Source organism: Dasypus novemcinctus, chromosome 5 (assembly GCF_030445035.2).
Source record: "Dasypus novemcinctus isolate mDasNov1 chromosome 5, mDasNov1.1.hap2, whole genome shotgun sequence".
In the NCBI taxonomy this organism is placed as follows: domain Eukaryota; kingdom Metazoa; phylum Chordata; class Mammalia; order Cingulata; family Dasypodidae; genus Dasypus; species Dasypus novemcinctus.
Window position 1 is genome coordinate 38,038,351 of NC_080677.1, and position 17,016 is coordinate 38,055,366.

The 17,016-nt window shown below is 36.0% G+C and overlaps 1 protein-coding gene across 2 annotated transcripts in view; it reads right to left on the reverse strand.

The window, feature by feature from the left end:
• The window catches only part of SP4 (Sp4 transcription factor), an 84,128-nt gene that overhangs the window by 25,919 nt on the left and 41,193 nt on the right, over positions 1-17,016 (reverse strand). The window contains exon 4 of one of the 2 annotated variants that reach the window (XM_058296895.2): positions 822-1,050. The exons of the other annotated variant lie outside the window; for it this stretch is intronic. Within the exon in view, the coding sequence (XP_058152878.1) occupies positions 822-1,050 (229 nt within the window). The remainder of the gene's footprint in view (positions 1-821; positions 1,051-17,016) is intronic. 2 annotated transcript variants of the gene reach the window in all.

Consider the following 17,016-nt stretch of genomic DNA (forward strand, 5'->3'; position numbering starts at 1 on the left):
GTAAAATGGTGCAACAACTTTGGATAACAGTCTCACAGTACCTCAAATGGCTAACCATAGACTTACCACATGACCCGGCAATTCTACTCCTAGGTATCAAATTTTATAGCAGCAGATAGCCAAAAGTGGTAACAACAAATATCATGAAAGGATGAATGAACAAAACAAAATGTAATGCAGCCATACAATGGAATACTATTTGCCATAAAAAGGAATGAAGTACTGAGACACATGCTACAACAAGGATGAACCTTGAAAACATGCGAAGTTAAACAAGCCACTCACAAAAGACCACATATTTTACGATTCCATTAATATGAAATGTTAAGAACAGGCAAGTATATAGGGACAAAAAAGTAGACTAATTGTTGTTTAGGGCTGGGGTGGGTGTGGAAAGAAGGAAGAAGGAATGAGGACATGGGGTTTCTTTTTGAGGTGATGAAAATGTTCTAAAAATTACCTTAATGATATTTGAACAACAGTTAATATACTAAAAACCAATGAATTGTACTCTTTAAAAGGGTGAGTTGTACGGTATATGAATTGTACACCTCAGTAAAGTAGTTAAAAATGTACAAAAGGAAAAAGGAAGAGCATTAAAAAGAGTGGTAAGGTGCAAGGCAGAAGACCATTCAAATCCCATTTTTAAAATAGTCAAACTTAGTCCTATTCATAACAAATAGATATAGTTTAAAGTCTATCTCAACTTCTGGGCAACAACGCTAGAGAAGTTTTAGTGATCAAAGTACCCAGCCAATGACTTGGTTTTAAATATTATTTCATAATTTCCTGATGGAATGTGTTGAGAAGAGAGCATTTACCTTCCCTCTCCTTCCCTACAATTAGGACAAGAGCAGGCAACTCTTCGAAGCCTCTTGCCAGGTTGCACCTCTTGATCAGAAGTTTGTTGGCCTTGCTGCAAATGCACTTGTGTGAGTTGGTCAGGACTAACAGCACCTATCGTTGCATTAGCAATTCCTCCAACTGCTACGGTTACAGGAGCTATGGTAGCTTGTTGGACTTTTACTCCATCCTGTCCTTGCTGCTGGCCTGAAAAAGAAAAAGTCTTAAAATGTTTTCTATTCCTCAAGAAAGAATTAAAACAATGCCAGATGGAGATTTTAAAGCTAACACATTTGTTTAAAAGATAATCTGTAAAATACACAAGCAAAGGGGTTGATGATTATCCTATGCCAAATCCTCCTAAAAGGTAATATTCTTACTTTAGCAGCTCAGGTTGCTTTTATATCTAGTTTTTGTGAGCATACATAAACCATTTAACCCTCTTTGTGGCTTAATTTCTCCATCTGTAAAGTGAAGATAATAATACTTGCCACCTACCTACCTCACTGAAGTACTGTGAGGATTCATGAGACATTATTTGAAAAGGACTTTGAGATCCTTGGATGGAAGATGCTATATAAATACAAAGTATTATTATTACTATTTCCAGAGTAAGCAACATATCTCATTCATTCCATGAAAATACAAGAGTGAAAAGCAACTAAATGAAGGATTAATTTTTATGGACATTTTTCATTCTTATTTAAAACAAACACTTCTTTATTGTTGAGGCACTATGCATGTAATAATCTAACATCTGATTATATTACTATAGTCATAAAAGACATATAGAATATTTCTTTATTCACTCATGTTATACAGCTTCATCTCTCAGGTCAGTACATATACCAGTTTAGCTTCGTCACTTAAGGAAAAATTGATAAATTATGTATCACATAAAAATATATCTATTTATATGGCTTAACTTTATACTAATAAAGTACACATGGAGTGCCTCATAATTATCCTTTCTTCAACATAGTTCTACTTTTTCCCCATCAGTTATGGTAATAGCAAGTACATGAATGGATCAGAAAAAGAAAAAAACAAAACAAAACAGGATTATGAAGGAATTTTCTCACATCAGAATTTAAGAATTAAATTAATTTAAAAAAATCCTTAACCACAGTGCCTGGCACAGACTTGTTCATTGAAAAAACAATGCTAGCTATTGTAACTATCAGTTTCCACTGAGCTTGGTGGCAACATAAGAATAAAATATGTTAGTAGAAATAAACATGTGAGTTCTGGGTATGAAATAAAAGGATTTAGCTGTAAAGCTGCATGTTTTGTACTTTAAGCATATCAAGCAACCAAGAAAAAACAAGAAAAATTATCAAGTGTGAAAAAAGCACACATTTTCTAAACAAAACTAAACCTCTAACTCACAGCAAGAGTAAATCTCGCCTCCTCCTCACACTCACAGCACTCTAAACCCTTTGGTAGCATACTCATAACTATAGTACAAATAAAAATGTGAAGTGTTTTGTCATCACTTTGATAGGAATTTCTATTTTATTTCCTCTACTGAAGTCTAAATTTTTGTCCACCTTTCAAGTAGCATAATATGACAGTAAAAGCAATGCAAATGAAGTCAGAAGTTGTGAATTCACATCTCATTCTATGAGTGGGCACTTGGAGATCCTCAGTTTCCTCACTTCTAAAATAATGGTGACCTCCATAAAATTCTTGTTCCCTATGACTTCCAACTGTTGTTTCTGAAGATCAAATGGATATCCTACTGGGATAGGGGCTTTTTAAATTGTAAAGCAACACACAAGTTTAAACTATAATTTTTACGGCTCAATGTATCTTTCAAGTACACAGCCTTGACATACTACAGTTCTTCGGTAAATATATGCTTTATATTCAAGAAAAACCATTTGACTTTGGCTAAGCAAACTATTCAAACTACTTTGTGTACCCAGAAGCACAGTAATATACACACACCCTATTTACCATGATGAATATATTTCTGGAAACAGGAGCTCTATAAGAACTAGTAAAGTCTTTTATCATGTGGTCCCTAGTGGAGATGAAGGTTATTTTAAGTTAGTAAGTATTCTTCAATCCCCTGAAGTTACAAGATATTTCTGGCCATAATTTTTCCAACTCTGTTCATACAACAACAGTTAGTCATTCCTTTCAGGTTGCAATGATATTTAAGATGCCCTTCATTACGGCAATGAACTGCTACAGATCCCCGATCGCCATCTGACATTTCCCCATTTCATTGACCATTTTTCCTTGATAGAGTCTCAAGCCTTCAGATAATGAGAATTTGCTCAATGCCTATACAACTTAACAAATTATTTCAACAAATAATACTCAGCAAAACATTTTAATTTACATATTTAAGGCTGGCAACTCTTTTGACCTCTTCATGTCTGACAGAGAGCGCTAATTTAAGTAGGTTCAGTACTACTTTTCTTTCATCTCCACTAATACCAATCAGGTACAAGCCATGGAACTCTTTACCAAGGAATTTAACCTACTAACCTCTCAGACTTCATCTTGTATTAGTCTCTCTCTCTCGTCACTCCGTTTCTGACATATTGGTCACTCTTCTGGCCCTCAATCATTACTTTGTTAAGGCCATTACACATAATCTTCAGTCTGGGTAGCATACTTTGCACCCAGATCTTTGCAGAGCTGATGGCTTAGTAATAATCCGGTCTCAGCTGAAATGTCTCCTCTTTAGAAAAGCCAACCTGACCACATGATCTAAAAATGGTTCCCCTTAGTCTATCTCTGTATCATCACCTGGTATTACTACTGTATTATTTGTCTTAAATTATCTTGTTCATTTATTATTCATTTTCTGTCTTTTCCTCACTTCTGAATATAAGTTCCATGAAATCAGGGATCTTGCCTAATTACATTCACTGGTGTATGCCCACAATCTGGAATGGTGCTCAAAACATAGTAGCTACTCAATAATATAGGCTCAATAAGTGAAAGAAAGTTTAGAAAAGCATTCACCTTCAAATCTTGCGTCTACTAATGTCTTTGCTTCTGTAAATATTACTACCTTTCTCCATATTACCCACATTTGAAACCTTAAAAAAGTCACCTTTTAGGTGACTTCTCCTTTACCCATTACATTTAGTTATTGCCAAGCTGTACAGGAGCTACTGCATAATGAGCTCTTGCATTCATCTTATTTTTCTATTGCCAACACCATCACCCTTGTTATTTTGTGCCTCTATCAAGGTCCCTTACATCCTATCTCATTCTTCAAACTGCTGCCAGAATAATAAAAAAGTGCCATTCTGATCATATCATTTCCATGTTTAGTAACTTTCGTTTTTTTCCTCCACTTACCAAAGTCTGGCACTCAAAGCACTCTACCACAAAGATTTGGCTCTTGGCTCATAGACTTCCTCTTTATGGCCAAATCCAATGGACATTTTCTCACTCAGCATTACAGGACTGCTCTGTTGCACTTGACATCATTGACCACTCTGTCCTCCTAGAAACTTGACTCTCTGAGTGAACTACTTACATCTCCAGAAACCTCTTTCTCTGTCAGGTCTTTCTTAAACATTAAATTCAAGGCACGCTTCTGAAAAAGATTTATCTATACTGGTATTTCTTATTCCCCATCTCCTATTCTCTGAAGCCGCTAAAATTAGGTCTCCATCCCATCACTCTGCTAAAATCATGATGAAAGTAACTACCAATTTCTTTGTTGCTAAGTCCAAAGATACCTCTTTCCTGTTGACCTTATTTTACCTTGGAAGCACCTAGAGTTGCTAATTCCACTCAATGAAATTCTCTCCTTTTCCTTCACTCATACTACTCCTCACTAATGTTCTCCCATTTCTCTGATCACCACAGTTCAGTGTTGTTTCCAGGTTTCTCTCCCTCAGCTCCACATTATTCTCTAGGATTCTGGCTTCTCATTCAAATTCCCTGCTTACATGATCTCATCTACTTTCTTAACTTTTGCTACTATGTATAGGCTGATATCTCCCAAATCCATACCTTCTGCTCAAATATCTCTGAGTGTCATACTCTTGTTATCTGCCAGGGGACATTTTCACTCATATTTTTCAAAGGCAACATGTCTAAGAATCAGACAGATTGCTCCACTCTCCTAAACTAGCACTCGCTCTCACCGTCCAAATAGGAAACTTGACAATCATTCTTGACTCCCCTCCATCTCCTCCATCCCCCTCCACTGCAGCAGCAGTTATCATTTTACACCAATTAAAGAGGCATGTTACTTTACTGGTGCTTTAAATATATTTTTTCATTTGCTCCTCAGAAGCCTATGGACTGTGCATTACTGTCCCAATTTTAAGACGAGGAACCCTAGGTTCTCAGGAGTATGTAAAATGCCTAAGGTCACACAAAACAACTAAGTGACAAGACTTGAGATTTGAATGCAGGTCTAGCTAACTCCAAAGGCTAGTCTCTTTCCTGCACATATATAACTTCTGTTGATAAACGTGATGTGTCAACTTGGCCAGGTTATGGTGCCCAGTTGTTTGGCGAAGCAAGCACTGATCTGACTGTTACAGTGAGGACATTTTTGTGGACTTAAATCATCAGTCAGTTGATAGTATCTATGGCTGATTACATCTACAATCAACTATGGAGGAACTGCCTTCAACAATGAGAGATGTATCATTCAATCAGTTGAAGGTTTTTACGAGGAGAAGTAATGATTTCAGCAGTCAGAAGAAAGAATTTCCATCTCTACTTCAGCCAGCCAACTTCTCCCGGGGAATTCATTGAAAACCTTCATTGGAGTTCCCAGCTTGCAGCCTGCTCATAATATTTAGATACCTCCTGCTGTTTCTGGTTCCCTAGAGAACCATGACTCATATAATCAGTAACCCCCATTGAGGCTACCTGTTCAAAATATTTCAAATATGTCCATTTTTCTCTGTCCTTACTACTTGTCTGTTTGCGGAGACCTTTATCACTATTACACCAGTTTTGCCCCTTCTGCTCCATTCTCCATTTTGCAGATACAAATCTGGTTTTCCCCAACAAGTCAATGGGCTCCCCATGCATTCACAGTAAGGTCAACATTTCTTAGCATAGTATACAAAGCTCTTCATAATCTAGTGCTTTTATTTATAGCTTCATCTCATGGTACTCTTCCACCACTCCCACACTCAATACCAACCCCAGAGAAATCCTATTTTCTTTAATGTTCTATATTTGATTGTCTCTGGGCCTTTGAAAAACATAGCTAGAATCCAACACATTCTTCCACCCCAAATCTTGGTCTGACAAATTACTATTCATCTTACAGAAAACCCAGTTCATCTGTCATCCCCTTTGGGAAGTATTCTTAATATGTTCCTCTCCAAGCTTGGGTCACATATCCCTTCCCTATCCTCCCATAATATCATGTGCAAAATTTTATCAAAATACTGAACAAACTCTGATAAATGTATGCACATTGTAAATACCTTTTATTTTTGTCTTTCCACCTAGATTATAAATTATTGGTCTTTGATGAGTTAAGTATACCTCCCTTCACTTTCCATTCCTAAAAATGTATTGGTTAGGTAGATGAGTCTTATAAACAAATGACTGGCCTGTGTGCTAGGGATGCTGTCACCATACAGAGTAAAAATTATGACTAACAGATTTTCTTCAAAAGTATAATTTTTTATAGATCAGTTGAACACAGCATAGCAATAATAACCAGAGAATGAAACTTGCATTTATAGGAACATTCATAGTTAAATACTAGACAGGAAAATTAGGAGTGTAATTTCAAAATAGCATTAAGAAAAAGGTATTACATCAGAAAAACAGCCGGTTTGTTGAAATGACTTTGTGTTTAATTTATCTAGTAAAAAGTGGAGACAAAGATGTGAAAAAAATATAAGAAGCTGTACCATGACAGTGGAGGTGATGATAGGAAAGGCCAAGTCACTGCAGAAGGAATAACTACATTTTTATAGCTACTAAACATCTTCATTATTGAAACACCTAAAGTATCACTGCTCTTCTGAAACTCTAGTCTCTAATTACTTTCCTAGCACTGAAACTGTTTTAAAACATCATTTTTGATATAATTCAGAATATCTTGGTAATGTAATTACGTATATGGAGGACAGACTGTGGGTAATCCTTTTCTTTCTATGCTGCCAATAAAAACACTACAAGGCTGTCTGCAGCAGCCAAGCCATCTTGCTTATTCCCCTCACTTTTCTTTTGCTCTCTTTCTTCACAGATGGAAGCTCGGCCAAGAGTTAAGGCAGGCAGCTGGATGGTAAGTGACAAGTACTTGATTACAGACGCTTAAGTACACATAGAATGGTTATTTGGAAGAAACTCATTATTTCTTGTACATTTTCCTTTAGCACCAGCTGGAGTGATCCTTTGCCTCACTACAGTGGTAAGATAAATAAGTTGGATTTAAGCTTAAAAGAAGGGAAAGAAGGTCTAAATGGTAGAGAAAAATGGTGTCTTCCATATAGACTACCTTAGTTCTTTGGATTTAGTGGTAGGTGGCCTAAGTCTTAGTCAATAAAGTATTACTCTGACTTGAATTTCAATATACCTATCCTCCTGAAAAGATCTCAGGGATTGCATAAATTCAAATTTTGAATACTCCTGGTTTCTCTGATCACTACCACCTAATTCCATCAAAATATGATTCCCAAATTACTTCTAACCAAAGCCCATTCAGGATAGAGTGTGGTTTTGTGTTATCCATCTTTTGGCTATTCAAGTGCCTGGCAGACCAGAAATACTTAATGAATGTTCCCTAAGTGTTCCTCAAATAAATGTAATGATTCTCTAAAATCCATATAAAACATAGAAGCTTTCATAAGAAAGTAGGCCAGCATTAGGTCACAGGGTTATATGATGGCAGCTAGCTTGTAATAAACAACAAAATGGGCGGAAAGACAAGAAACAGAGTAAGTACACATTACCACAATTCTCTCCTGCCTTATTTATCTGGAATTCAGATAATTTAGGAGCACATCCCAGAACGTAATTTGCCACCTGCCACATGTATCTTCTCTCTCAGGTATTAAACTTAACCTATAATATTTGTGACTCACATTAAGCAAGATTTTAAAAATACACTTAAAAATTTTTAACTAGGAAGACTGACTTTGAACATGACAGCACTGAGATTCTCCAATAATCTGCTCTCCAGTAAAACTGGCAAAAATTATTTAAAAACAAATACACACACACAATGAAGCCTCTGGAGATGGCCCTGAGGGCAAAGAGCAAGCAAAGAAACATCAATTCAAGAAAATCTACAAAGATTTGCTAAGAAAGGTGAAAATCTGTGGTATCTGAACCAAGACTACTCCCTCTATGATTCCTGTTTCCCAACTCATGGAGAACATTCTACTCTAAATGGTTGCAGTCAAAAACATAGGGCTGGAGGACTTTCTTCTGGGGAGGAGAAGAGTTTCAGCATTTCTCATCCTGTCCCCAGGTGCCTGATTCTGAGGCTAAGTCCCACGTGAATGCAGGCAAGAGTCCCCTCTACCCAACTGCCACTTGTGGGACTGAGGTCTACCTTGAATGTGGTAGACTGAGAATACTGACGCTATGAGAGCTCTTCATCTGGCTCCCGAGGCAGTGGCTCCATGCCAGGAAAGGCAAGCCAAATGGACATCAGGCTGCTGTCCCCTCATCCTTCATTGAATGCTCAGCTTCTAGAATGAGATGTTACTCAGAGACAAGTTGGCATTGTGCCACCCCATCTCCAGTGCCCAGGCTCAGAGGTTTTGACTGGGAGAAGCAGCAGCCATAAAAGAGACAGCTGCTAATCCCTTCCCAAGGTAAATTATTTCATTTGCAAAACAGTCTGAAGAAGTTTAAGCTTAAGAACACTCTCAAAAACAGTGGAGACTATAGTGAAAGCAATTGGGGACTGATAGATCTACTGGTGATACAAGCTGCACTGCAGGTCAGCTAGTTTGAAGAGGACCTGGAAAGAAACAATTGGGAGGAGTCCTCCTAAGGTCAAAACAAATCTCTAACACTGACCTCTGGAACTCTCCTTTAAAAGGGGCCTGAATTTTATTTCATTCTGTGGAGCAACTGAAGTCTCAGGGTGTTGTATTATTTGACCATAAGAGCAACCAGCTGGCAATTAATGGATTTTAACAGCTTGGTGTGCAATTAGTAGAGTTGAGCACCTGGACGTTGTCAAGGAAAGAAACAGAGAGAGCCATACCCAAATCACCAAGATCCGAAGGTGACTATAGGGATAACCAACTCCGTGCCCCCTGTGAAAAACATAAGAGCTTCTCACTTTTTTGGGGGGAGGGAGGAGAGGGAGGTAGAATCAATAAAATAATCTAGTTCGTCACTAAACAAATAAGTTAGCCAATAATAATATAAGCCCTAGAAGGTTAGGAGGACCAGTATCCAGAGTTGCTATAATACATTCCCTAACAACCAGTTTCTAACAAAAAATTGAGACATGTAAAGAAACAAGAAAGTATGATCCATACAATGGAAAGAAGAAAAAAAAGCAGGCAACAGAAACTGCCTATGAAGGCAACTGGGTATTGGATTTAACAGGAAAAGATTTAAAAGTAGCTACGGGAGCAGGTATAGCTCAGTGTTTGAGCATCTGCTTCGCATATATGAGATCCTGTGTTCAAATCCCTGTAGCTCCTAAATATTAAAAAAAAAATTTTTTTTAGAAGTAGCTATGATAAATACGTTCACAGAACTAAAGGTAAACTTGATTAAAGAAATAAGGTATAGGGAAGCAGACTTGACCCAATGGATAGGGCATCCGCCTACCACATGGAAGTCCAGGGTTCAAACCCCAGGCCTCCTTCAACCATGTGGAGCTGGCCCATGTGCAGTGCTGATGTGTGCAGGAAGTGCCCTGCCATGCAGGGGTGTCCCCCATGTAGAGGAGTCCCACGCGCAAGGAGTGCACCCTGGAAGGAGAGCCGCCCAGAGTGTCTGCCCAAGAATGGCGCTGCACACACAGAGAGCTGGCACAAGATGACGTAACAAAAAGTAACACAGATTCCCGGTGCCGCTGATAAGGATAGAAGCAGTCACAGAAGAACACACAGCAAATGGACACAGAGAGCAGACAACTGGGGGGAAGGGGAGAGAAATAAATAAAAAAATAAATCTTTAAAAAAAAAGGTATAACAATGTTGAATTAAAATAAGAATATCAATAAAGAGAAAATTTTTAAGAGAATTAAATGGAAAGCCTAGAGTTGAAAAATACAATAAATGAAATTAAAAATTCACTAGCAGGTTCAGCAGATTTCAAATGACAGAAGAAAGAATTAGTAAAAAAATGTGGCCTACAAACAACTGTATGTCTATAAATTATATAATCTAGATGAAAGGGACAAATTCCTAGAACTACTGAACTAACTCAAGAAGAAATAGATAGTCTGAATGGACCTATAAGATATTAAATCAGTATTCAAAAAACAAATAAACAACAAATTAAAAACCTACCCAGAAAGAAAAGCCCAGGCCCAGATGGTTCCAAGGCTGAATTTTACCAAACATTCAAAGAAGTAATACCAATTCTCCACAAACTCTTTTCAAAAAACAGAAGAAGGAAGAGTTCCCACTCATTCTATGAAACCAGTATTATCCTGACACACACACAAAAACAGATAATGACATTGCAAGAAAATTATGGACCAGCATCTCTTATGAATATGAATGTAAAAATTCTCAACAAACTATTAGCAAACGAAATCCAGCAACTTACAAAAAAAATTATACACCATAATCAAGTGGGTTTTATCCCAGGAAGGCAAAGGTGGTTTAACATCTGAAAAATCAATTAATACAATATATCATGTCAACAGAATAAAGCAAAATAATCACACGATCACCTCAAAAGACAGCAAAAATGTGACAAAATGCAACACCTTTTCATGATAAAAACACTCAATGAAACAGTAATATATGGGAACTTCCTCAGCCTGATAAAGGGCATGTACAGAAACCCACAGCTAACATCATACTTAACAGTAAAAGTCTAAATACTTTCCCCCAAAGATCAGGAACAGGAGAAGGATGTCCACTCTAGAGATTTCTATTCAAAATTGTACTGGAGGTTGTAGCCAGGACAACTAGGCAAAGGCATCCAAAACAGAACGGAAGAAGTAAAACTACCTCTATTCACAGATTACAGGATATTGTATATAGAAAATCCTAAGGAAGTCACTAAAAATCTACAGCAAAGTTGTAGGATAAAAGGTCAATATATAAAAACCAATTGTTTTTCTATACAGCTGCAATGAAAAATCCAAAAATGAAGTTAAGAGAACAATTCCATTTAAATAACACCAAAAGAATGAAACATTTAGGAATAAATTTATCAACAAGTACAAAATTTATATTCTGAAAACTACAAATGGTTGTTCAAAGAAATTAAAGATCTAAATAAATGGAGAATATCCAAAGTTCAAGGATGGGAAGATTTAACATTGCTTGGACAGCCAATACTCCCCAAACTTACAGATTCAATGCAATCCCTATCAGAATCTCATCTGACTTTTTGTACAATCATATACTCTGTGCATATGGCTCTAAAATTCATATAGAATTGTAAGATCCCAGAATAGCCAAAGCAATCTTGAAAAAGAAAATAAAGTAGGACTCACTTCCTGATCTCAAATTTTAATACAAAGGAATGGTAATCAAGACAATGTGGTTGTGGCATACTGGAACCAACCCTTCAAAGGGAAAGAATAGTCTTTTCAACTAATGGTGTTGAGACAACTGAATAGCCACAGGAAAAGCAACAAAAACTACAATGTAAACTATAATCCATGCTGTGTAGCAGTACTCCAAAATGTATTCATCAAATGCAATGAATGTACCACACTAATGAAAGAAGTTGTTGATGTGAGAGGAGTGGGGGATATGGGAACCTCTTATACTTTTTAATGTAACATTTTGTGTGATTTACATATCTTTAAAAAGAGAAGATAACTTAAAAAATTAAAAAAAAATTAAAAAAAGAATGAAGTTGAAATCTTATCTCACATCTTAAACAAAAATTAACTAGAAATGGGTGAAAGGCCTAAATAAAACTTAGAAGAAAACATAAGGATAAATTCATGACTTTGGGTTTGGCAAAGGATTCTCCAATATGACTTCAAAAGCATGAGCATCAAAAGAAAAAACAGGTAAATTCATTAAAATTAAAACATTTTTTGTGCTTAAAGAAAACCATCAAAAAGTGAAGGTAGTCCCAAGAATAGGAGAAATATGTATCTGCAAATTATATATTTGATAAGGGACTGTATCTAGAATATATAAAAAAAAGTTTACAACTCAGTATAGTAAAAAGACAACCCAGTTAAAAAAGGACAAAGGATCTGAATAGACATTTTTCCAAAGAAGATACACAAATGGCCAATAAGCACATGAAAAGATGCTTGTATCATTAGTCATCGAGGAATGTAAATCAAAATCATAATGACATACCACTTCTCACCCATGAGGATGGCTCGAATAAAAAAGTCAGATAAAAAGTGTTGGGAAGATATGGAGAAATTGAAACCTCACACACTCTGGAAAATAGTCTGGCAGTTCTTCAAACAGTTAAACATATAGTTACTATATGACCCAGCAATTCCACTAAAAGGTATCTACCCAAGTAAAATGAAAACATGTCTACAAAGAAATTGGTTCATGAATGTTTATGGCAGCATTATTCATAATACCAAATGAGAGACACCACCCAAATAACCCTACATACTAATGTATAAAAAAAAATGTGGCGCATTCATGCAATGGAATATTATTTGATCTTAAGAAGGAATGAAATACTGATATATGCTACAACACAAATGAATCTTGAAAACAGTATGTTAAGTGAAAGAAGCCATGCACAAAGCACAACATACCATAATGATTCTACTTATATGAAAGTCTAGAATAGGGTCACCTATAAAGACGGAAAGTAGGTAAGTGGTTACTTAGGCTGTGAGGTTGTGCAGGAATACAGAAAGGTGATGACTAAAGGATATGAGGTTTCTTTCGATATGACGAAATGTTCTAAAATTATGATGGTTGTGCATATTCTGTATAATCTACAAACCACTGATTTGTATAGTTTGAATGGATTAACTATATGAAATATAGCTCATAAAGTTATTAAAATTATAAAGTTGCCATTTCTTAAGGGAATTAGTAGGATTTCTCCCTTTCACCTACTTTGAGAAAATCAGTATTTTCTGTTAGACATATATATATATATATAAAAGATTAATTTATTTCTCCCCCCTCCTTCTATTGTCTGCTCACTCTGTCCATATGCTGTGTGTTCTTCCGTGTCTGCTTGTATTCTCATTAGGCAGCTCCAAGAACCAATCCTGGGAACTTCCAGAGTGGGAGAGAGGTGATCATTCTCTTGTGCCACCTCAACTCCCTGGTCTCCTAAGTCTCTTTTTATCTCTCCTCTGTGTCACTTTAGTTGCGTCATCTTGCTGAGTCAGCTCTCTGCACTGGCCAGCACTCCCACATCAGCCAGCACTCTGTGTAGGCTGGCTCAAAACGTGGGCCAGTTTGCCTTCACCAGGAGGCCCTGGGTATCGAACCCTGGATGTCCTATATGGAAGATGACAGCCCAATTACTTGAGCCATAGCTGCTTCCCCAGAAATATATATTTTAAGGTTATTTTTCTGATTTCAAGAGCAATGCATGGTCAGCATAGAAAACATGGAGGAAGGAAAAAAATCACTCATATATTCATCATTAATCATAGGTTGTTGCTATTATTATTTTGGTATATCACTTCCAATATTTACTCTGAGTATTTTCATATTGATGCAATTCCATGATAAAAGCAATATTGTATTTTTCCCATTTAATAAATAAGTTACTTCCTTTGCTTCTAATCTTTATTCTGTATTTTGTGATATTGATGCAATTCTACTATAGAAATGATTCTGCATTTTCCCCATTTAATAATATAAGTACTTCAAAATTATTATACATTTTTAAGAAAATAATAAAATGGTTATACAATATTCCATCATATACCTATTCTATAATTCACAAAAACATTACTCTATTTAGACACCTATGTTATTTCCAAATACTTATTATAAGTAAAATATAAAAACAAAATAAATGTAAACTTCAGCAAAAATATTTTCCCTATTAATTTCCAAGGAAAAGGCACAGAAATGAGATTAATAGGTAAAAGGATACAAAATATTTATATTATATACAGATTACTAAATTACAGGTATACACATACACACACACACACACACAGCTGCATTAATTTACTTACCCAAAAGAAAATGCACCTCATTCACAAGAGAAATTCAGTTAAGATTTAAAAAAAACATTTGACAAAAAATTGGTATTTTTAAAAATTGTATTGTAGTAACAATATAACACAAAATTTCCCAGTTTAACCATTTTTAAGTGTACAACTCAATTATTAATTACATGCAAAATGTTGTGCTAGCTACCATCACTGCTGTCCACTACCAAAATTTTCACCTCCACAAATAAAAACTCTGTACCCATTAAGCAGTAACTCCCCAACCATATCACTATGATTGTTAACAGGAGTGGTGGTTGCACACACCTCTACTATTCTATATTTCTTCAAAGTCTAAGCCAATGCAATAAAATAAACAAATAGACATATACAAGAAATGAAGATTTAAAAGGAAAAAATGAGGGTGGAGGGTAGGGTATATGGACCTCATATTTTTTAATGTAACATTTTTTGTGATCTATGTATCTTTTAAAAAAAGACAAAAATTTTTTTAAAAAAGGAAAATTGTCATGATTTACAAAAGATAATATTTAGAAAACTTTAAAAATTAGACTAGTTATTAGAACTAATATATTTCAGCATGATGGCCAAATACAAGATTAACATAAATCAACAGCTTCTCTCCACATCAGGAACAATCAATTACAAAAGGTAAAAGAAAAAATATTCCATTCACAATAGCAACAACATGAATACCTGAGAATCAATGCAAGATCCTGAGAAAGATTTAATAAAGGACATAATGCAAAACCTGCATATGTCCATGAATGAAAAGAATATTTCAGTTTTTCTAAAGTTAATCTATAAGTTGAATGTAGCCACAAATTAAACTCAAAAATTTTTCATGAAACTATTAGATGATTTTAAAAAGTAGAATAAAGATTCTATAAAGCTATAATAACTACAACAATATAGTACTTGGTTGGCATGGTATAATGAGAAACTTCCCCCTAGTTCTTGGGGAAGCAACCTCTGAATCTCTGGAATTTCCTGTGATAGCAGTGTCTTCTGATCTTCATGGTAGGCCAGGAGTATACCTGTTGGTTATAGGGTGGGATCAACCAAACCTGCAGCTTATGGTGGGGGCTTCAAGCCACATCCTATCAGTCCACCTCCCCAACCCCTGGGAGAGGATGGGGGTTGCAGGTAGATTGAGTTCAACTGTGTGGGCAATGATTTGATTCTATCAATCATGTCTACGTAATGAGACCCCATATAAACTTAGAATACTTAACAACCAAAAAAATCTTAGACAATTGTCAATGACTGATAAGATACATCTCTGGGCCAGGAGGATGATGTATGTGTTAAAACCCTTTCAGGCCTCACCCTATGCTTCTCTTCTTTTGGCTTCGTATTTATATCCTTTTACTATAATAAAATTATAAGTATAGCAATTTTGTTGAGTTTTGTGAGTCATTCTAGGGAATTATCAAAACCGAGGGGGATGGTGAGAACCCCTGAAATTGTAGTCAATTGACCAAAGTGTGGGTTGCCTGAGCCTCTGAATTTGCAACTGGTTCTTGAAGGATAACCTTGTAGAAGATTGCCCTTATCCTGTAGAGTCTGGCCTAACTTCAGGTAGTTTAGAGTCAGAATGGAATTGGATTGAATTACTGTAGTCTGCAATTGCTGATTGCAATTTTTTGATAACCACTATAATTAGGAATAGGGTACAGACCTGAATCTAAAACAGATTCTCATATATATATATACACACACACATATATATATATATACACACACATATATATATGAACACAGTATAAGATAAAGATGGCATCTCAAGTAAGAGGAAAAAGCATGAAATAATAAAGTGTTTTGGTTTGGGATTATTGGTATCTGGGCTTGCAGGAGATGGGAGGAAGTTTAAATCCCAGTTACACCATTCACAAAAGTAAATTATAAACTTAAATGTAAAAACAAAATAGTAACAAAATCTAAAACAACAAAAGTATTAGAAGAAAATATAGAAAGACCACACGGTCTTCTTAAACAAGAACCTAAAAGAAAATATTGATAAATCTGATTTTATCAGAACTTTCAATTTCTTAAGACAAGTATACAACTTCTTCCTATCAATTGCTTAGACCAAAATTGGTACAGCCATCATTGTTCTGAATTCTCCACTTTTCTCATACTCTACTAGCAACTCCACTGACTTCTCCAAAATATATCCAGATTCCAAGCACTTCTCCACCACCTTCACTGCTTGTGCCTTAATCCAAACCACCATTTTCTCTTACATGATTACTACAATCATTTCCTAACCGGTCTCTCTGCCACTATGGCGCTCCTGTGTTAGTCCATTCTTAAGATAGTTGCCAGAAGGATCATGTTTAAAGGTACTCAAATCATGTCATGTCTCAAACCTCTGATTCCGTACTTCACCCAAACTAAAAGCCAGAGTCTTTATATAGAGCCAGGGTCCTTATATAGAGTCCTTATAGAGGGCCTGCATGGCCTTATATAAACTGGCTACCATTACCTCCCCAATCTCATCCCCTGGCTCACTGTTCTCAAGTCACAGTGACTTTCTTACCATCCCTTGAAGACTCTAGGCAAACTCCCATAGTAGGACCTTTGTGCTTCTGTTCTTTCTTTCAGGAACGGTCTATCCTCAGTACATATATATTTAATTTCCTTACTTGTTTCAAGTCTTTGGTCAAATGTCATCTTCTCAATGAGGCCTACCTAATCTGATGGCTTCTATTTAAAACTGTAACAGCCTCTGCTCTCCCAAAATCCCAATCCCCTTATACCCTGCTTAACTTTTCTCTTACCATAGATCTTGAAAGGATGTTCACTGCAGCAGTGTTTATAACAGTGAAAAATCTGAAATAATTTAAATATCTATGAATTGGGAAATAGCTAAATAGCTATGGAACAATCACACTATGAAATGTTATGTAGTAGTTGAAAAGAAT